Source organism: Manis javanica, chromosome 10, assembly GCF_040802235.1.
Source record: "Manis javanica isolate MJ-LG chromosome 10, MJ_LKY, whole genome shotgun sequence".
Lineage (NCBI taxonomy): Eukaryota > Metazoa > Chordata > Mammalia > Pholidota > Manidae > Manis > Manis javanica.
In genome coordinates this window covers 84,619,048-84,640,308 of record NC_133165.1, presented here as the reverse complement: position 1 = coordinate 84,640,308, position 21,261 = coordinate 84,619,048, and the positions used below count along the sequence as shown (strand labels likewise).

Genomic DNA, 21,261 nt, shown 5'->3' with positions numbered 1-21,261 from the left:
GACAGTCCCCACCCCAGTCAGGCACCAGGATAAAAGCAGGTACTTAAACATCCAAGTTGTTCATCCTGAGCCATCACATGCTTGTACAGTTTCCTGACCTCCCCCTGGGCCCTAAGCAAGGCTTGGGCAGAGAAATGGGGGACAAAGAAATTAGTGATATTGCCACCTGAGAAACCTCAGAGGGGAGGACTCAGCCCTAGCCTCCTCTCCTCCCAAGTGCAAAATGTGTAAACAGTAAAGGGGCAACAAAAAAGTGCCATCTAAGTGACTCCCTTTCCTGTTCCCCAGGGTGGGGGTGAGAGTGAGTACAGAGGAGGCAGGTCTGGCTTTTCTTTTGCCTGATAGAATGTAATGGGGCAAGGCAGGAAGGAGCCAGTTTGCCCTTACCCACAGCTCCAGGACAGCGCTCGTCCGTCATTTCCACAGCTGCCAGTGTCCCTAGTTTTATCAGGTGAATTGGCAGGGGTCAGTCTCCCTTGAGCCTGACTTCAGGCTGGGATAGCCCTGTCTTTCTCTTGATTATGTGGCGCGCATATATATTTATATTTATATTTATATATATATATTTATATAAATATTTCTCTATGTACAGGAGTAAGAGTGGCTTTCATGGAGGGAGGGAGGCTGGGGGCTGCAAGGTTTCACCATTGTTGGAGTTGTCCAGCTCAGTGCTATCACAGTCTGAATCCTCAGAATTGGGAGGGCCCTGTGAAGAGAATAAATAAATATGAGGTGTGATGCTCCGCATCTCTTGGCATTACAAATAGATTTCCTTAAGGATCTTTCACTGAGGTCTTTTTAATAACCAGCAGCTTAGTGATTTTACTGCCTTAAGGTTTCAGTTGCATTAGCCATTCTCAAAGGCAGTAGGCTTCTAGTTTGATTCTTCTCTGGCTGCAATTAGGTTTCTGCAGGCAATCCTACTTAACAACTAACCATACCTAAGCTCTGTGCTATAGGCCTCTCGGATCCCACTATGTGGATATCTGCTCTTTGGTATGGGAGGAAGCAGGCTGAGAGACTGAGGGATTTGGAGGCTAAATAACTACTGTGACCACTGTATTTGTCTCCCATTGAGCTCTCCAGTGCCCCGGCATCTTGTTCCTAACACCTGAGTGTTCTGACTCACCTGATCCCCTCTGAGTAGGTCCTGGTGTGTGACAGGCAAGGGTTCTGGGCCAGGAACCACCAGCTCAGAAGCTGGTGGGTCTAGGGGGATTTCTGATCCCTGGGAGCACATGTCGTCAGACCGCTCATCTGGCCGCTCATCAGTGTTGGTGCTGCCCACCTCAGGTGTGCCGCTGGGGGAAGGCTCACTAGCTGTGCCTTCCTCCCCATCTGATGGGTTTTCTGAGCTGAAGGTTGATAGTGACTGACGCATGTTCAGGCCCTGAGGCCACCTGTAAGTTGGAGAACAGCTACAGCTTAACTGCACCTTGCAGCCCAGAAAGCAAAGAATGCCATTGCGTCCTGTGAAATCACTCACCTCTGGCTTGATGTCAGCTCTACTTCACTGTCTACCTCTCCCTCCTCTTCCTCTGATGAGACACCCCGTTTCTGCAGGGAGAGAGGAGTGGACTATGGTCAAGAGGAGGCCATGAAGGATCCAGGAGAAGGGACTAGTTTAAAAAGGGTTAAATAGGGAATGGTTTTAAAATCACAAGCCTAATGGGGGGATTGAGTTATGGACATAGACTCCAGGCAGAACAGGAAGTATAGGGACCATCCAGCACTTTACCTGGCTCCGGGTGACAGCAGCCCTGTACAGCAGCGCCGCTGGGGTCAGGTGCTGGGACCCAGCCCGGCTTCCCCGTCCCGCCGTCCCTTCCCTTCCAGTTCCCAGCAGCCCCACACTTTCACCAGGCCCTACTGATGGAGGCGGTTCCCCTTTGGCTCCCCCAGGTGAATCTGGGCTGGTAGAGCCAGGTGCTGAGCCCTCACTTGGGGGGGTGTCACCTCGAGCTGGAGGTGGTGAGCCAGGATCCCCAGCACCCCCTGTAGCCCCCTGGCCCCGGGCTCCCAGTGCTGCTGACAGCAGATCTGGGGACGACGATGACATCTTTCGAAGTAGGAGGTCATGGTGGAGCCCACGGAGGGCTGGAGGGCAAGCTTCCCAGACTGAGGGTCCTATTCCTAGTCCCCCTGGGCTTCCTGGTCCCCCGGGTTCATGGGGTGGTACAGCTGCTCGAAGTCCAGGCAGGTCCCCACAGCTGCCCTTGGCGCTGGCTTTGCGATGACGGGTCTTGCCACGACGACTCCGTCCTGGTGAGGGGGGTCCCTTAGGACACCCAGGAAGCCCCACCCCACTCAGAGCTGCATCTAGTTTAGGTAGTAAAGACTCAGTCTTGAGAATGTCTGGCCTGGAGAAGGAGAGAAGTTTGAGAACAAGTGTCAACCGAAAACACTTGGGCAGTATGGGGCACATCTCTGCCTGTCTCCACCAGGCTTCTAGTGTCCTTGGACGGCTGCTCCTACCTCCCTAGCATCCCTTTGCCATTCTTGAACCTCAGTACTTAGGAACTCTGATACTACCTTTTACTGTGGGGTGACAGCTTCTGTGGAACATTCCTCTTCTTGATGAGCTTCTCCATTGTGTTCCCATGCAGGAGGCCTCGGGAAGGGTGTGACTTCAGCAAACCTGGACACCTCCGCTCTAAAGCTTGCTCCCTCCTAAAGATGACATACCTCAGCTGGGGTGTGTGACCAGGGAGGGGAGGGACCAGCTCAGTAGGTTCTCTGAATCAGGCAAAGCTCCGCGAGAACTGGGGTCTGGTGCACAAGAGTGTGTGGTCACCTGAGCAGCTCCCGCTCTTTGAGCTCCAGCTGCAACATTAGGGCATTGAGTTCCATGTACAGGTTGTTGGCTCTCTCCAGCTTCCGTTCATAGTGCTCCCTGATATCCAAGGCATGCCTAAAATGAGCAGAAGGGTCCCTGTGGTGAGCTGGCTTCATGTGGACCCATGATGTATCCCGGTGTCCCTGCTGTTGGTGAAACGGCTTCCCAATCAGTACACACCTGAGCTCCTCCCTCCTCCGCATCACTAGCTCCTCTTCCAGTCGGTGCAGACAGGTCCCTTCTGACTTAATTTTTTCGAAGTGCAGTTTTACTTCTTCACGCCACTCTGCCTGGGGGTGGAGAGCCAATGAGGGATGAGGGCCATCTCTTCATCCCAGCAGACCTGCAGAGAGCCTCTGCAGAGCTCTGCATAACTGCAAATTGTGCAGTGGAGCAAAAAAAGGGCCCAGGACGGACCGAGACTAGTCTTGGTTCTCCGAGAACTCATTTCTTCCATCCCAATGAACCCTTCTCCCCAGCCTCCCCTCAAAGGGCATTGTCTCTGCAGAGGGAATTGAGGCATTTGCTTTCCTACCCACAGCACACCTGAGACTTGAAGTAAGTCTCCTGGGGGGTGGAGAGTACATCGGCTGAGGCAATGTCCAGATGCAGCAGGATCTGCCGGAATGATGGACGATTTCGTGGTTTGCTGTTCCTGCAGGGAACAGAGGAAGAGTTGGAAGAGAGAAAGTTAATTTCAGGGAGGACCAGGAAGGAACTAGAGTATCCTTTTCCCAAAATGTGTCCTGGACCAGGAAGGAACTAGAGTATCCTTTTCCCAAAATGTGTCCCGAGGCTCCAATCTTAAAATATACTTTGTAATGAAAGAATTCCCTGGTGAGCTGTCTGCAGGAAATACTCTGCATATCAAAGTCCTACAGCAGGGAAACCTATTCAATCGTATTTTCCAACTTGTTTCCCCAAACAAAACCTTTTCTGAGTAACTCCATTAAAAGGAATACACTTTGGGAAATTCTTAAGCAAAGATTAGAAATCTTCAAACTTCCTTCAGGGACTAGGTTCCAAATGCGTTCTGGGCCCTTGCTTCCCGCATCCTAAGGCAGTCTACCTGTGGCCTAATACCATGCTCAGTTGCTGTGCCATCCTTCATAGGTACTTCATAGGATTCCTGCATAACAGGCATTGGTATCCCTATTTTACAGATAAAGGGTCCAGAGGGGATACCACTTGCCCAAGGTCACAAAGTTATGTGCTTTTGCACCTAATGCACCCTTGCAAATTACTGGTTAGGCCAGCTGCTCTCAGCCCCACGCTGCCACACCCTGAATCCTGGGCTCTTGGAGAGCTGTATCCTTGCTTTGTGGTCACCTCTCCATTTGGGATTCTGGACCTGGATGTCTGGATTCCAGGTGCTGGCTAGCCATCAGCCACATTTCCTCTGCTTCCTAGCTTTGGTAGGCCATCCTTACCAGCACTGGCGAAGCAGGATTTTGAAGCCGTCTGGGCAACTGGAGGGCACAGGCAGATGGAGACTGTTGCTTCCCACACCCCAGATGATGGCTGAGGAATCTACATCTTTGTAGGGGATCTCACCAGTCAGCAGTTCCCACAGCACCACACCAAAGGACCTGGGGATAAGAGCAGATGTCACAAGAGGGGCTCCCTCCAGAGGCCCCTGGGCTGTTACAGACACATGACACTTGCACTCAGGCCCTGGAAGCCAGCCCTCCCTGTGCCAGCCACCCGCCATTTTCAGTCCACAGCCTGGCCCTCACCAGATGTCGACCTTCTCAGACACAGGCTCATTGCGGATCACTTCCGGGGCCATCCAGGCTACTGTCCCTGCAAAGGACATCTTGGTGCTCTTGTCACTCAGCTCTTTTGAAGTGCCAAAATCGGAGATCTTCACCACATCGTCGTATGTGATTAGCATGCTGGTAAAGAGTGTAGTCAGCTGGGGTCCAGGCCTCTCCACACATCTCATCTACCTGTAGCCACTCTATCTTTCTGTTTTAAATCATTTGGGACACCTAGAGCCAGAGGCTCACCACAGCCCTCCCGAGATAGGACTCACTTGGGAGGGGTTTCTGAGATGGCCACATGGATTTAGGACAGGGTCTGAAAGCAGGAAGATGGCCACACTGACTTCGGTGGGGTCACTTGCAGGAGCCCATGCTTCGGCTTCTTCCTGCTCACTTGCTTACTCACTTGGGGGACTTGAGGTCTCTATGGATGATCTTGTGCAGGTGCAAGTAGTTCATGCCACCAGCGATGCCCATGGACCAGTCAACCAACAAGGAGGGGGTGACAGGGCGGCCTGCCCGCAGCACCTCATACAGCTGGCCCTGGGCGCAGAACTCCATGAGGATGCAGTAGCAGGGAGCCTGGGTGCACACGCCCCTGGGGGCCAAACAGTGCTGTGAAGGCCTCAGCCAGCCCAGCATTCACCTGATCCCCACCTGGACCCCATTGCTGCTCACACCCTTAGGATGCCTCCCCTCGGAAGGGTGGGGTAGACCCCTGCTGCCCATTGTGGGCCAGTCCCAGCCCTGCCCTTACTTGAAGGTGATGATGTTTGGATGCTTCAGCTTTCGCAGGTGCTTGATGTCAGTCTCCTTCAGGTCCCGCACCTTCTTCACAGCCACCTCCTCCCCATGGAAGCGCCCCAGGAAGACAGCGCCCTGGGCCCCTGAGCCCACCCACTGCAGGTCCAGAATTTCCTCAAAGGGGACCTCCCAAAGGTCTGCAGACAGGAGGCACAGTGCCACAAGGCTCAGAGCCACACTCAGGGCCTTGTAATGGACGGGCATGGGGGAAACACTGGGCTGGCTGAAATGACTTGAGGGTGAGGCAGAACAGTTAGCTGAAATAGGCCAAGCCTAGGTTTGAGGCAACGGGAGGAAATGAAGGGCTGGCCTAAGAAGCAGCTGGGTAGTCAGTGGCTAACGGCTGTGTAAGGGGCAGGCCTGGGCTCTGGGGAGACAGCCATCAGGTGACTCAGTGGCGCTGTCCCACAGATCTTGGGCTCAAGGAGACAGAGACAAGGCCCCCATGAGGAGAAACAGCCTACCTTCCTGCTGCTGCTTGTGTTCTGTGGAGTAGGCTTTGCCAATCATGGTCCAGACAGGGCGCAGGCAGCCGAAGAGGCCCTCCAGGAAGCCACTGCCACTTTGGCACTGCAACCGCACCTCATCTGCTCGAACTCTGGATGCCCGGCTCTCAGGGGACCCAGCAGCTCCCCCTGGGCCTCCTGCATCCTGCTCATGTAGCTGCAGAACACTGTTGGCAAAAGGCTCAGGGGGCGGCTCTCCACCAGGGGAGGGGCTGGGCCCGCCCCTGCCATGCCCACTGAGCGGCACAACATCTCGAAGTACACACTGGGTAGGCGTCAGGTCCTTCTCTGGGGTGCAGTCCGAAGTGTCTGGGTCCAGCTTGCGCATGGACGCTTCACTCAGAGTGGACACGAAACCCCCAAAGGAAGGGGAGGGTGTGCGGGTCTCATGGAGGCAGGCCATGGTCTCTGTGCCCAGGTGTGATGGTGAGCAGGGGGCCCTATGGGAACAAAGGAGGGAGGAACTGTCAGCTACGGGTGCACCAGCTCAGAATGCTCACCAGAGAAGCTGAGGCATGGAGTGGGGAGCTGGGCTCATGACAGCCCCACTGGAAGCAGCCTCATCCTCAGGCACCCTCCCCAGCAGATTTTACCTGGGACCTGTCTTGGGCAGCCTGATCCACAGGCTTCCTCTCAAGCAATTGTTACTAATATGAGTCTTCCTTTCTCAGGTATACACATATCATACCTGAGTATCGTTCTCAGGTGGATGAGGTAACAGCCCCGCTCAGGTATGTCATGGTAAAGTGTGTCTCCAACTCAAGTACAATGGTTAACAGACTAGTTCCCTTCTCTCTGTAAGATTATGTAATTCACATCTGCCCATATTTCTTTCCCTGAGGCCCACATGCACACACAAATGTGATAAAAGGGTCTCTCAGTCATACACCTTTTAAGTCTCGTTAGGCACAGAAAAGGAACCACACCTAGGGTTCCTTCACAGTGCAGCACACAGCTAACACCAGTAACACTCAGTGCCACTCAGGCTCTCTCAGGTGACATCCCTGGGCCTGCATCACCTGGGGGCCTCACACGCATGTATGTTCACATGGGACATGGGAGGCCCTCTCAGGAACATTAAACTCAGGTGAGAGTCCTCCTAAGGCACACTCGGGGCTTGCTCCCCAGTCTCCCTCTTAGGTGCCCACAGGTGCACCCCTGGGCCTCTCTGCAGTAAGTGAGAGCTATATATAACCATCAGCCCTACAGTCCCCCCAGCATAGTTGGGAAAAAGGCAGGACCATCCAATGGAGATGGAGAAACTGTGTCAGGACAAGCTGTAATCTACAGCTTCACCTGCCTCAGCCCTTCCATCAGTCTGGCTGCTCCTCCAGGAGTCAGAGAAGGCCCTGTCTCCTTTCCTCTTTCCCCATTGGTCAGCTCCCCCAACCAAGATCCAGCTTTCCAGACAATGGTGATTTATCCCAATAAACAGTTGGGTGCTTTTTAAAAAAACACATTAAAAAATCTGAATTGTAGTCTTGCCTCTGCCACTTCCTGAATGTGACCTCAGGCATTGATGTCTTGGGGCCTCAACTTCTCCACCTGTACACTGTACAAAGGGATAAACTAGCCATCACTCAGACACAGGGAATTCTTCAACCTCTTCCAAACTTGTGCAGACCTTGACACCATGAGTCATTCTGGTCTCCTGTCTCCTCCACATCTAGTCATTACCAAATCCTGAGGTGTGAGGATTCCTGAGGACAGTGACCCTCTAATTGTCTCTCATACTAGGGTCCTTCCTTAACCCTGCTGCATCAGAGCCCCTAAATCACAAGGGGGCAGGGGTGGCAGGAATCCACACACAGAAAGGGCTCCGTGGAATGATGACACAGATGGGCATGGAGGTTTGATGGTCTCAGCTTTTCTAACAATTTCCAGGCCTCTCAAAGACTTTTTCAGTGGGTGTGGGGGAGCCTGGAATCTGCATATTTTAAACACCTCAGGGGCTTCTTACTGTGCCTGGCATATTTGAAAAGCTCTGACCCAATGTCCTTCTAGTCTCTCTTCTTTAGTTCCACATTACTGCCTTAATTCAGGCTTCATTAGCTGTCACCTGGCCCAGGACAACAGCCTCTTAAATGGTCTCCAAGGTCCCCCACCACATTCTTCATCAGCTTTTAGAAGGATCTTTCCAAAGCAAATTGGCCAGCACCCCCTCTTCGGCTTCAAACCAGACTCTAGTAGCCCCCACTGCCTTGGTCCAGGGGCCTCATCTCCATGCTCTTGTCCCTCTGCAGCCTCACCTCCTGTTGGGCAAGCAGGCCATATAGAACTGAGCCTGACACCAAGCTACAATCAGGCTTTCGGGGCCAGGGCACTTAATGAGAACAGCTAAGTAACTCTAATGGAAGATTTACTATGTATGTTAGTCTCCGTTACAGGCGCATTAGCTCATTTAATCCTCAAAACAACCTCTGTAAAGTAGGCAATCTAAGCCCCATCTGACAGGTATTCAAAAACCTGCCCAAGGATGGGAGAGGAAGGCTCAAGCTCAGCCCGCAGAAGGCTCTTCTCAAGCCCCATCCCTCTTTCAAAGTTTGCCTTGAGCTAAAGTACCCCTGTGCTTCCTCCATTGTGGCTCTCATTATCCCGGACACAGTGGTTGGGGGATCCAGCTCCTGAGAGCCCCAATTTTGCTCGGGAATCCAGGGCTTTGGACAGCACCTGGTGCTCAGGCCGGGGCTCAGTAGCGTGGGTCCATTGCCCTATCCGCCCCAGATGATGGTCTAACGCACCTACACTACGTTTGCATTAGCGCCCTCACTCGCAAAACCACGCAGCGAAAGAGGTGTTATCACTGGTTCCTTTATTTTGCTGAGAAAACAGGCTCAGAAAGCGGCAGTCGGCCCACTCCGGCCTCCGAATCCCCAACACATGCCCTGACATACCGGCGGCTTCAAGAGGTTTTGCACCTTTACACTAATGCAAATGACAGGCCAAGCAACTTGCCCGGACCTTGGAAAACTTGCCCCGGAGGCCCGAGGGCTTTCGCCTACACTCCCGAGCCGGGACTTCCCTTCCAGAACACTGAGGATGAAGGCTCCCGCCCGGGAAGGCCTCACGCCTCGGGCAGGAAGGGGTTACGGCCCCAGCGCCCCCTCCCCCTTCCCGACCTCCTTCCCGGCCGTCACGTGGCGCGTGGCTGGGTGGGGGTCCGGGGGGAAGGGAAGGGAACACGGCGGGCTGGGGAAAGCGCTGGTAGCTGCGGCGTAACCATGACGACCGGGCCCGAGGCGGCTTGTGAAGTCACCAGGACAAGATTAGCCCCGGGTCACGTGAGCGTCAGGGGCGGGGCAGCCCTGGGCCCCGCCCCTGACGCCCACGTGCCGGGAGCGCGGACGTGGACCCCCGACCCCAACGGCTGGCAGCGTCTACGCTATTTTCCTTCCCATGCCGCCGTGGATCCCTCCCGCATGCTGCCAAACCTTCCGTCAGGGCGCCCAGAGAAGGGAGAGCAATTGGTGGTGGACAGAGGGCACTTGGGTTGGCACTGGAGGTGCAGTGCCACAGAGGAAGCGGGACGTGGGGGAATAGGTGGACTGGACACCGAAAGGGTGACAGGCATAGCCAGAGAGGGACAAGCCGAGAAACACACAAAAATCGAAACAGCGTGACGCGCAGGAAGAGCCAAACCTGAGATGGACGGAGTGAAAAATTGATGTTGAAAAGCAGAGGGCTCTGAGAAAAAAAAAAGATGGGAAAGGACTTGAGAGTCTGGAGATCGTCCCTGCCCTCCCCAGTTCATTTTCTGTTTAGAAGCTGAGCCTTGAATAGGCACAGCAACTTGGCCTTTTAAAGGGATCTTTTGGCCTTGGTCTGGTGTTTGGCAACCAGGAGGCTTAGGCTTGGAGAGGGTGCCATGCTCAGGGACACTTGAAGCCGGGCTGCCCTCCCGTTCCCCAGGCTCCCCCAGGGGCCCCACTGGTTTCCAGGGCTGGCAGCTGGGGAGAGCCGGAGGGAAGCCAGTTCACCTGTTTGTCTTTTAGGGCAATGGGATTGGCTGACGAAGTAGGAGATGGGACCAAGGGAAAGAGAGGGAGTCTAGCCAGGCTCCGTCCATCCCCCATCCAGTTCTTAGGCTAATGACAACTCTTCCAGATTGACCTAAAGAGCAGGAGTGGGGTGGGGATGGGGGAAACCTGAGGCTCCAGGGAGCCAGACTACTGGAGATTCCTCTCTCAACACCCCCAGTCCCCCAGTTTTCCTTATCTCTGACCTGCCAGCTGTGTCTCACTGCCCCCAAGCTGTGTCTTGGCGCCTGAGCTTTGAGGGGATATGGCAGCCAGGAGCCCCTGGCCCTGACATTCAGTCACCTTGGGGGAGGGGAGCTGTCTCCCAGTCCATCAATTATGCAGAGCATGGGGGAAGGGTAGGGATGTGACAGGCTAGGGGGGTGGCTCCTGTCAGTCAATCTGTCAACCATATTTACTAAGTGCTTACTGTGTAGAACTCCTTATTGGTGAGGGGACGGAGTGGTCCCTAAACTCTACATCTTCCAGGAGAGGAGGCTCTCTGGACACCCTGGGAGGCCCTAATGCTGTTTCAGCTGCCAGCTTCTGCTTTGCTGGTGGTTCCCGGAGGACCCCTCAGGAGGCTGTAGAGGTGGAATGGGGACAGGAACACCCCACCTCTTAATTCTCCTTCCAGGTTCTCCTACCTGAGATGCTGGAGGCTGTGGCAAGGGGATTCTTCTTTCTCCCTGCCTCCTGTCCCTAACAGTAAATCTCCCCGCCAAGCTGCTGGTCTGGCTGTCCTGGGGGCTCAGCTGAGAGGCCAGGCCATCTGTCTCAATCTTGGGCTCTCACACTGGGCACCCAGCACAGTCCTGGCCCTCATTTTGCACTCAAGAAAAGGAGGAAGAGTCACCTTCTCTCTTGAGTGGGGGTGGGAAAGGAGGTCTTCACAGAGAAAGGAGACCCAAGTCTTTGAAATGCTGGTTCCACCTCTGCAGGCTTTGAGGAAAAGGACTCCAACTCTGGCAGCCATGCCTCTGGCCACTTGGCTGCAGCCTGTTTTTGTTTTGCTCCTTACAGGCTCCGTGGTCCTAGCTCCAGGGTTCCTCTCAGATGGAAAGAACTACAGCTTTTCTCAGTGCTCTCAAAAGGGGGAAATGCTTTCCCCTGAGAACCTGGGGAAAGTTGGAAAGCATCTAACCTCCAGCCTCATGCAGGAGACCCCTAGCCACTGCCCAGCCCCCTCTTCCAGTAGGGAAGGCAGTGAAGGGGCTGGGGGAGAGGTGGCAGTGCTGTTTAGGGAAAAAGAGCCAGCTTTGGGTTTGGAGAGACCAGAGCCAGAACCTCAGTTTTTCCATGACTTAAAGAAATGTACCCCCTTTGTAACTCCTAACCCCACCTGATGGGGTGGCTCAGGTTAAGTAAGAGAATATAGGGGTCGTAGTTTTCCTGGTTGACTGGACACCATTCTTTCTTTGTGGATTCTGGAGAGGCCATCTCTTCTGATCAGAAAAAGGGAGACTTGTTCCGCAACCTACTTCCCCAGGACAAACCTCAGTTTCAGGTGCCAGGGCAACCAGGTCATAATGGCAGTGGTGTGCCAGTGGCCCCCATCATTCTTCCACCAGATTCTTTGTCCTTCGTTTGCAAATCCTACCATCCCACCTCCTCTGGACTGTGGGGGGAGGCCTATCTTTCTGTGTTGCATCGTCCCTCCCTGCCCGAGGTGGCCCAGGATCAGCTCTCAGCCCTACCCATTATAGTCTGAGGGCAAGAGGAGGGTAAAAGCAAGGTATGATGGGCCACAGGGGTCCCTCCTCCTCAGGACTTCAGGTGGACCTCAAAGAAGTTCACCTTATTTTAGCAAAGAGTTCTTGAGCTGGATGTGCATTTAAAAAGATCTAGGAGAGATACCAAAGTGCAACTGTTTCTAGCTGGGTGGAATTGTGTTTATATTTTCTTGTGGCTTCTCCATATTCTCTAACATTTCAGTGGTAACTTTGAAGTGCTTTTAAAACAATTTCTAAAAATCTACTTTAAACTGAAAAAGAGGAAATAAAAATTACAGATTGCCCATCCATTCCTGTCACCTAGATTGGGACAGCCCCAGAGGGAGGGTGGATGGTCAGAGAATCAGAGATGCTCGGCTGAGGTGTTGTCTGTGCTCCAGACCAGCTGGACAACCTGTAGTAGACTTAACAAACTTCAGTTTCTTCATCTCTAAATGGGGACAGTGGTGCTGATGTCACACAATGGCAATGCAGTATGTCAACGTGGTGGATAAGAATACAGGCCAAGTCAGACAGACCTGGGTTCAAAAGCCTAAATTCTTGGTACATGCTGATTTTTTTCTTTGAACAGATTACTTAACTTCAAGTTTTATTTTCTCATCCCTAAAATAAAGATGATGATAACACTACCTAACTCTTAGTCTTTTATGAGCAATCACTGAGGTAGTTCTAAGAAAGTTCCTGGCACACAGGAAGTTCCCTATAGACATGAGCCATGTGCAGAGTGCCCAGCAAGCAGCAGCTTTTCCCCTTTTTCTTTCCCTGTAAAGCACAAGGCGGTGGTAGTGGTGGCACAGGTGGGAAGAGAAGTGGACAAACACGAGTAGAAAAAGGAGAGCAAAGGAAGGAGAATGAAAGGACAGGGCTCTCTATCCCGGGTGACCCTTAGTTTTCTCTGCCATAGCGCCCCTGCCTCCTCATCACCTTCCCCTAGCACACAGATGACCCTACTCTTTTTGGGAGCTGATGGAGCAGACCTGTCTCTGTGGCCAGTCCTTCATGAAGTCCCTGTCCCCTGCTGGCATCTCCACACTATCCTCCTTCTGCCCCAGGAGGGACTCTTGAAGGGGCTGATTCCCACATTCCTTCTTCCCAGCCCGGATTGGGGAGAGACAGGGCTGCACCTAGTGAGCCATTAGGTGAGGCTAGGGAGGGGTACTAAATTGTAGGGTCCTCTTCCTGACAAAGCCAGATTATCACATTATCACCACAGGAGCAGTACTGGGAAGCAGCAGTTGGTTTTTAGAGGGGTTCTGTCATCCTCAGCTGTAAGGACACCCAGTGAGTTCTAAGCCACTTCTTTAAACATCTCACCTCCTCTGCCCACGGTTGGGTTTAACTGGGGGATGTGTAGTTGTGTATTTTCATATGTATGGGAGCTGGGGCATCACACCAGTGGTCTTCCCACCATCACCTAAGTCCCCACTAGAGGTTTCTGAGGCTTTTTTCCACCCATGAGCATGAGTTAGGGGAGAGCAGGCCTTAAGCTCAGAGAAACTTCAGTGTCTGGACAGGAAGGCCCAGGGAGCGATCAAGCCCTTTTCTTCCTGAATCCCTTTCCTTGATTATGACCCCCTGGCTGAAAATCAGAACTCCCAGAGCCATGGAGTCCATCTGCAAGTTGGAAATGAAATGTTGTTTGGAGGGAGGCACTGTCTGGGCTCTGAGAGGACTCTGGTTAGGGGAGAGACCTCCTATACTCTCCCTCCTGATTGAGGGCCACTCACCACTCTCCTCCCAGGAGGGAGCAGGTAAGGAAATAAAAGGCAGGACTCTTCCCTCAATTCTAACGGACATCCCACTATTTCCTTCCACTGCCTGTACAGCCTCTGACCTCTTTCCCTGATCCCCCAGTCAACGCCATGGTTATCAGGAGTCTCAATTCTGTGGAGAGGACTCTTATTTTTTTAAGCGAAGGAGTTTGAGAAATGTGTGGGGAAAAGGGAGAGTCACGAAGGGCCCAGGCTGAGGAAATGGGGTTGGGGATTCAGAGGAGATGGAAAGAGGGAGAAAGCTATACATGAATGGGGGCGGGGAGGATGCAACAGCTGGGTGGAGAAGGTGAATGCCACAGCTGGAAGGGACTGGGGGCATCAGCGGGCAGGGAAGGACGACCATCACTTGGGCCTCTGGGCACAGGTGCAGCCTGCTAAGTGGGAGTGTGGGGGAGGCAGGGAAGGGTGGGCATATCAGGCCCTATCCTTCCTTTCCTTTCCTGAGGGGGCCAAAACTCTCCCTTCTCCTTCCTTCTCCCCCTTCTTGAGGATGAGTGGGAGGGGAGGAGGGTGTTCTCTGGCCCACTGCCCTTTAAGTCCGTGCCCCAGCCATTCCCCCCACCCGCGCCCCCACACAGTCCTCTCCAGATCGGGAGGCCCTTGTCTCCAAGCTGGGCCGCGGCGCACCTCCGCTCGGTCCTCCTCCTTCCCATGCCCACAGGCGTCGGGTCCAGGTCCCCAGTTCCTCCATCCCCACAGCCTGGGCATCTCTGTACCACCCTTCCCCCACCTCGCCACATCTGCATCCCGACCCTCGCTCCGCAACCGCATCCCAGGACCCAGACCCGTCCCTGCCCCCCACCCTCCCCAACTCGGTCAGGCTCTCACCTCAGGGGCTCCGCGGCCGCAGCACAAAAGGCGGCGCTGCTGCAGCTCGGCTCCGGATGCTGCTCCCGCCTCCTCCTCCTCCTCCTCCTTCCCTCCTCCCCCCGCTGCCCTCGACGGACCCGGGGCGCTGTCACAGGAGATGCTCGTGTGGTGTCCGGGTGTCACCCTCAGCTTTCTCCCCCCACCCCCCGACCCCTAGCCCCGTCCTCACTCGGCTTGAACTCCCGCTCCTCCCAAGGCCCCCCGCCCCTGGCCCCCCGGGACGGACACGCCCTGAGCGGAGGATGCTGCGTCGGAGCCGCCGGCCTCTTAAAGGAGCCCGCTGCTGCCATCCGGTGCGCTCCAGGCTCGTCCCTGGCCGGTCTGGGCCCCTCAACTCCAGGCTGGCGTTGTCCTACGGCGGTCCCACCTCCGGGCCTTATGCTAATTCCATTGGCACCTCCTATGACCAGTCTTACAAACTTCCGCCTAAACCCTGAGACAGCAGCCCCTCAGATAGGACCCCCTCCACCCCCACGCTCTAGCTTTGTTCCCCCTTCATACCCATCTTGCCTGCTTTCCTTTCCCTAATTGTCACTACTCCAGTTCCACCCAGTTGGAATCCTCTAAGCTCAGTGGACATGCCCCTCCAGGGTTCCTGCATACCCCTCATTATAATCCCAAGATTCTTCTGATAGAACCTCCAACCACCCCCCGCTCAGAGCAAGACATCTCTTCACTGATCCATCAGAACAATCAGTAGAATCAGACATTTCCCGTGATCTCTCTCTCTCTCTCCAAGGTCACAAGATTTTCCCTACATCTTTCAGCCCAGTGGTTGGGAGACTTTGGGGAGGAGGGACTGGAGTTCTGGTACCCTATAATACGCGTCCTGCTCCGCACAGATTAATCTATTAGTTTTAAGAGGCCAGAAACCTCTTTTTCCCTTTCTTCATCTGAGACCCAAGACCCAAGGTAGACGGAATGAGACCACCATGTGCCTAAATCCTTCTAATCCTGTTGTTCCACTCAGGCCCCAGAGCGGGTATCGCGGCTAGTTACAGAAAGGTTCACCGGGCCATTCCAAAAAAAGCTTTAGAAAACGGGCTGCGGGGCGGAATTAAGGAGAAAGGTGAAGGACAATCTAGGAAGAGGTTCTGTGAGACAAAGACCCACGGGCCAGGGACTTATGTCGAGGGCTGAAGGCGAATTTTATAAGACGGACATGGACTGCCTCAGCGTTCTGAGTTGCAAAGAACACTCCCTTCTCCCGTCAGGAAAAGCCCACCCTCACAAACTGCAAAGAGCCATCCGGCAACAGCTTCGCCCCTGGTCCAATCACCACCTCCTCTCAAGGAAGAGGCGGGGTGAAAGGGGGCTGGACTTCCAGTGTCCCCGCCCCCAGGCGAAGTAACCAATCACAACCCACCCAGAAAAGGCAAGTGCAATCTGGAATAACCAATTATGCTGTGAAATTTCTCGCGCAAGCCTGCCCCTGCCCCTATAGCTGCGACGAATATGGCGCGCGAGCTCCTGGGTTCTGTAGTTTCCCAAGGATTTAAAAGACCCCCGCTCCTCCCTCCACGCCCGCTCCCCTCCGCCCCGCCCCGCCCCCGGCCACTTCCACTCAGCTAGTACGCATGCCCGGAGCCTCACAACCCAGAGGAGAGGAGACACGGAAGGAAGGAGCTGTAACGATATTAATCCCCCCTAACCCCAAACAAAAAAACCCATCCTCAGCTCGGGAAGGGACAGTGGGGGGTCCGCTCCTCCCAGAAGGCGGTGCTGCCCGCCTGGGCGAACCACGCGGAGGGTTGTGGGGCGGATAGCTCCCCTCCAGTTGGAAACTCATGGAGTTGTGGGGGGCGGGGGACTCCTTTTCCCAGCATGCCCCGTGGCGGGCCCGACCGGCCGCGACTCGGGGCTCGGCCCCGGCCCTAGCTCGTTCGCCGGTGTATTGGGGCGCGCAGAGGCTGCAGTCACGGTGGCGCCTGCGGGGACGGAGGAGGGAATGAGTGAAGAGGAGCAGGGCTCCGGCACTACCACGGGCTGCGGGCTGCCCAGGTGAGCCGCCTCGTGCCGATCCTCGCAGGACGAAAAGCGTGGCGTGTGGTGCGGAGGAGGTAGCGGCGCGGCCCCATCATGCACCTGGCCTGAGGGTTGTTCCCGGCAAGCACTGGGGTAGTGGGCCGTGGTTCCCGGCATGCGTCCCGAGCAGTGGCCACTGCCTCCAGCTCTAAATAGTTTGGGGTTGGCCCGGTTCCCAGACAGCATTGGGGCACTGGGCTTTATGCCCCCGACATTCAGTGCATTTGGTGGGTACTGGGTTCCTGGCCTGCAGTTTGTCGGGGAACATGTACTTCCAACCTGCATTGGGGTACAGGATCTATCGTCCTGAGAGGAATAGTGCATTGTCCGCTTGCCCTGGCGCAGTGCACCCTGCTTTTCCAGCCTGCACCTCTATTCTACATTGAACCCAGGCAATGGGTGCTGTACTGCCTGAGGTTCCCTGGACCTTGTGTCCCACATAGTGTGCCTGGATATGGCAGTGCTTGGCCAGGTGGGTGCAGAGGGGAGGTGTGATAAGGGTCTGTGCCCCTTCCCGCAGTATAGAACAAATGCTGGCAGCCAACCCGGGCAAGACCCCGATCAGCCTTCTGCAGGAGTATGGGACCAGAATAGGGAAGACGCCCGTGTACGATCTTCTCAAAGCCGAGGGCCAAGCCCACCAGCCTAATTTCACCTTCCGGGTCACTGTTGGCGACACCAGCTGCACTGGTGAGGAAGGCTTGGGCAATCTGGGGTGTGCATTCACAGTTCTCTTCTCCGAAGTCGGTGAGAGGAGAGCTTTCATGGGAAAAGCCACTGACTGGATTGGGAGAACAAATCTGTGAAGAGGTGGGTAGGACTTAGAGGAGAGTTGAGGCGGTAAGCAGGACTGCCACAGTGATCTGGCAGACTGTCATCACCCTAGATGAAAAAGTAAAAGGAGATAAACTGAAATCTCAGTGAAGTAGGTGGCTTATGAGTGCCTGCTATGCTGGGCTCTATGCCAGGTGCTTAACCAAATTCCTAGTTCATCTTAAATCTCAGTCTAATCTAGTGATGTAGGTGGTAGTATCCTCATGTTGAATATGAGGAAACTGAGGCTCAGATGCCTTGTAGGTGGCAGAACCAGGCTTTGATTCTAGAGAGCCTACCCTCTTTCTGTTTTTCCAGCCATCTCTATTTATTGAGATGGGAGAAAGTGCTTCCCAGAGGAGAGTAAGGCAGAGAAAAAATCTCTACCAGAGGCATCTGAGCTCAGGAGCAGTCCTGCCTGGCATGGCTTGATTTGGGGAGCTTATGGAAATATGAGGGCTCTTCCTTCCAGCAGTTAGTGTAGCATGCCCAATCTTAGGCAGGGGAAGGTTGGCGATGGGCTTGGTTGACTCCCTTGGGCTGTGAGGAGAGAGGCTGGTCTCTTTTTGTCCTCACAGTGACTCCAGTGTTGCCCACGCCCCTCTCTCAGGTCAGGGTCCCAGCAAGAAGGCAGCCAAGCACAAGGCAGCTGAGGTGGCCCTCAAACACCTCAAAGGGGGAAGCATGCTGGAGCCGGCCCTGGAGGACAGCAGGTGAGGGAGGAACAGCTTCCTAGAGGCCCTGCCAGGAACCCAGACCCCTGCACCATCCCCTCTGCCCAGTAGGCCTTGGCCTGGTGAAACTTAGCCACCTTGACCTGGCCTCTTCTTGAGAGCTTCTTCTGGACCCATACAGGATGCTTTCAGGGCTCCTGCTGCTGTGAGGGATTCTGGGGGGAATGGCCCTTTGAGGGGTCATGGCTATGGCATGGCTCCAGACTAGGGAGAGGAGTGGAGGTTGAGCCTGGAGGAAGTTGTTCCCCAACATTCCTCCTCTCTCTAGCAAGATGTCCTTCCCTCTTCCACACTCAGGTCAGAGTTTGTTGTTCCCATGGTTCTTGGGTGGGAAGAGACCCTCCTTCCCATTTTCTCAGTCTTTCCGACTGTGTTTGTCAGTAAAGGATCCCAGGAGGAGGAGCTGATGGTTGAACTTCCCTGAGTTGTTGGCTCCAGTGGGAAGGAATTTTCTTAGGGGGTGGGCAGATCAGGACCTGAATCCCCCACCCTCTTCTCCTCTCCACCCCAATATGGGTGTGAATCAAAGGCCCTCTTCCCCTCGGGAAGTTCTTTTTCTCCCTTAGACACGTCACTGCCTGAGGACGTTCCGGGTTTCACTGTGGCAGCACCTGCTACTCCTGTTCCACCTGCTGTTCCAACCAGGTATCTTGTGTCTCCTGATGGCCTGAGGGAGTGAGGAAGGGGTTCTGGCTTCTGGTCCCCCAGCCCTTGGACTCTGGCTGGTCAGGCAGGAGGCAGTCTGAGTAAACAGAGGATTGAATAGTTGGGGGCCAGAATTCGAAGAATTTGCATCAGCTGGCAAGCTGTTGGGGCAGGAGGTTATTTACAGTTTTAAATAGCCAGCCATGTGGATGATGTTGACCATGTTTAAGGGTCTTACAGGCTCCATTTTCTTCTGAGTTGGTCATAGCATGGTCCTGTGTGTGAACCAGGGACTGGATATGTAGCCCCTCTCCCGCTTTCCTGGTGAGATGATGATCAAGTGTTCCAGAAAACTGAAATGGGCCTGGGACCTGGAGGAGACCACTTGAGTGGGGGCCAGGAAAGGAAGCAGGCTGGACATATAGATGGCTGCTTGCCTGGTGGGGAGTAGGGATACGGTAGCAGGGGAAAGCAGAGCAGAGCCTGCGACTCGTGGGGAGCCACAGAAGGAAGCAGCCCCATCAGCCTTGGCTCTGGGCCTTTCCTTCAGGAGCTCCCCCATGGAGGTGCAGCCCTCCGTCTCCCCTCAGCAGTCCGAGTGCAACCCCGTTGGCGCTCTGCAGGTGTGCTCCCTACCTCATTCCTCATGCATGCCTGTCTTTCCTTGAACCCGGGACCGCAAGGGGAGGCAATTACTCTGTTCTGAGGGCTCCCCTGCCTTTATTCCTTCTCGAACCTGGAATTTGAGGCTCCTAGGGTAGGAGAGGATGTGAGGAGTCTTTTTGCACTCAGCCTTGTGCACCCTGGTTTCTCCCTTCCAAGGAGCTGGTGGTGCAGAAAGGCTGGAGGTTGCCTGAGTACACAGTCACCCAGGAGTCTGGGCCAGCTCACCGCAAAGAGTTTACCATGACCTGCCGAGTGGAACGTTTCGTTGAGATTGGTAACTGGATGCGAGGGAGTTGCTGCAGCTGCTGTCCCCAGCATTCCAGCCCTGGTCACAGGCAGCCCCTAGCCTCTCTGCCTCAGCCCCTGCTCTCCTGCCGAGATCCCCCCAGCTCAACTCCTAGCTTCTTCCTTGCACCCCATCCTACCCACTGTCTTCTGGCTGACCAGGTTCTTGGGTGCAGGGCAGGTCCTGAGCTTTCCTTTGCAATTGACATCCCCTGAGGAGACCTTAACCCATGTTGGAGCTGGGTGGAAAACACTGGGTCTATTGGGAATCAATTCTCTTCCCACATGCAGGCAGTGGTACTTCCAAAAAGCTGGCAAAGCGTAACGCAGCAGCCAAAATGCTGCTCCGAGTGCACACGGTGCCTCTGGATGCCCGGGATGGGAATGAGGCAGAGCCTGATGATGATCACTTCTCCATTGTGAGTGGCTCATGTGGGCCAGGCACTGTGGTCCACCTTCCATGGCAGGGCAAGCCACTGGGAACTTAGATCTGTCTTAGGAGTGAGCCTCTCTAGGTCCCAGGCCAGCTTGTGCCCATTTATCTGGCAGGCTCAGAGTTCCTTGGGCCCCTCTGCCTGGTGAGTGCCGTGGGGGAGCTGGCCCAGGGCAGGGGGCCTGAAGCTTCTGGTACTGGAATGAGGAAGGCTGCCTGGCCACCCATCCAGGGTCTAATAGTTAGAGGGGGGCCATAGAGATGGGCTGGGGGGGGAGGCAAGCTGGAGGAAGCATTCTCTGGGCTTCTCTCTCCTTGGACACTGAATGTCTGGGAAGTGCCTAGGTCTCACAGCCCCTAGCTGCATTTTTCCTGCTGTCCCCATCTTGTCAGGGTGTGGGCTCCCGCCTTGATGGACTTCGGAACCGGGGCCCAGGCTGCACCTGGGATTCTCTGCGAAATTCAGTGGGAGAGAAGATGCTGTCTCTCCGCAGCTGCTCTCTGGGCTTCTTAGGTGCTCTGGGCCCTGCCTGCTGCGGTGTCCTCAGTGAGCTCTCCGAGGAGCAGGCCTTCCATGTCAGCTACCTGGATATTGGTATGGCTATTTGGGGAGCCGGGGGATAGTGGGGACTGGACCAGAGCAAGTATGGATGTGTATAAGGGGGTTGGGGAGGGTGTGACGATGATGTGGACGCACCCCACTTGCCACTGCTTTCTCCCCAACACTGCCTTCTCCCTCTCTTGGTCTCCAGAAGAGCTGAGCCTGAGTGGGCTCTGCCAGTGCCTGGTGGAGCTGTCTACACAGCCAGCCACTGTGTGTCATGGGTCTGCAGCCACCAGGGAGGCAGCCCGAGGAGAGGCTGCTCGCCGTGCCCTACAGTACCTGAAGATTATGGCAGGCAGCAAGTAAGGCACCAGCTGGACTCAAGGATGTGCACCCTTCCTCCCTGTTCTTTTGGCCCCTGGCCTATGCGTCTGCTCAGCTCTGGTAGCCCCTGGAAGTGCCATCTCTACCTCTGACACAGACTGCCTGCCTGCAGGCTGAGGAGAGAACAGGGTCAGGAGCCAGGGACTGCAGGGCCTTGGCTGGCACCAGGCCCACTGGTGACGAGTGGGAATGAAATCGGGGGGCTCTCCTCTGGAGCCCAGAATAAATGTTCTACTCTTTGGATTCTTAAAGCCTGCTCTTTCTGTTTCCCTGAATCGTGCTGAAGGCAGAGGAGGCTAGCACCAGACTGCCTTCCCTTTGGTACCTCCCCCCCTTGTTCCCTGCGTATCTGTATTTGCCTTTCTGGGGGCAGGAGGCAGTGGCCTCCAGGAACCCTGTCATCTGCGTCGTTCCTGGCGAGTCTGGTTT

At 54.9% G+C, this 21,261-nt stretch overlaps 2 protein-coding genes across 6 annotated transcripts; one reads left to right on the top strand and one right to left on the bottom strand.

The window, feature by feature from the left end:
* Positions 1-130: 130 nt before the first annotated feature.
* On the bottom strand, positions 131-14,425 carry MAP3K12 (mitogen-activated protein kinase kinase kinase 12). Of its 2 annotated transcripts, XM_017656531.3 has the most exons (15): positions 14,262-14,425; positions 6,176-6,349; positions 5,868-6,076; positions 5,357-5,540; positions 5,006-5,197; positions 4,573-4,731; positions 4,267-4,425; positions 3,383-3,491; positions 3,017-3,126; positions 2,795-2,911; positions 2,533-2,670; positions 1,739-2,360; positions 1,487-1,557; positions 1,130-1,400; positions 131-706 (listed from the first exon to the last, which is right to left on the bottom strand). In XM_017656531.3, the coding sequence occupies exons 2-15, from the start codon at positions 6,310-6,312 to the stop codon at positions 608-610; spliced, it is 2,577 nt and encodes an 858-aa protein (XP_017512020.2). In that variant the 5' UTR covers positions 6,313-6,349; positions 14,262-14,425; the 3' UTR covers positions 131-607. The 2 variants fall into 2 exon arrangements, with proteins under 2 accessions (XP_017512020.2, XP_017512019.2); XM_017656530.3 differs by having other exon boundaries at positions 5,868-6,349; positions 14,262-14,424.
* A 1,443-nt stretch (positions 14,426-15,868) lies between these two features.
* On the top strand, positions 15,869-21,083 carry TARBP2 (TARBP2 subunit of RISC loading complex). Of its 4 annotated transcripts, XM_037007221.2 has the most exons (10): positions 15,869-15,931; positions 16,127-16,304; positions 16,849-17,018; positions 17,752-17,854; positions 18,425-18,520; positions 19,071-19,143; positions 19,343-19,460; positions 19,763-19,890; positions 20,298-20,499; positions 20,657-21,083. In XM_037007221.2, the coding sequence occupies exons 2-10, from the start codon at positions 16,252-16,254 to the stop codon at positions 20,812-20,814; spliced, it is 1,101 nt and encodes a 366-aa protein (XP_036863116.1). In that variant the 5' UTR covers positions 15,869-15,931; positions 16,127-16,251; the 3' UTR covers positions 20,815-21,083. The 4 variants fall into 4 exon arrangements, with proteins under 4 accessions (XP_036863116.1, XP_017512016.1, XP_036863117.1 ...); XM_017656527.3 differs by having other exon boundaries at positions 15,892-16,304; positions 16,854-17,018; XM_037007222.2 differs by having other exon boundaries at positions 15,892-16,363.
* The last annotated feature ends 178 nt before the right edge of the window (positions 21,084-21,261 follow it).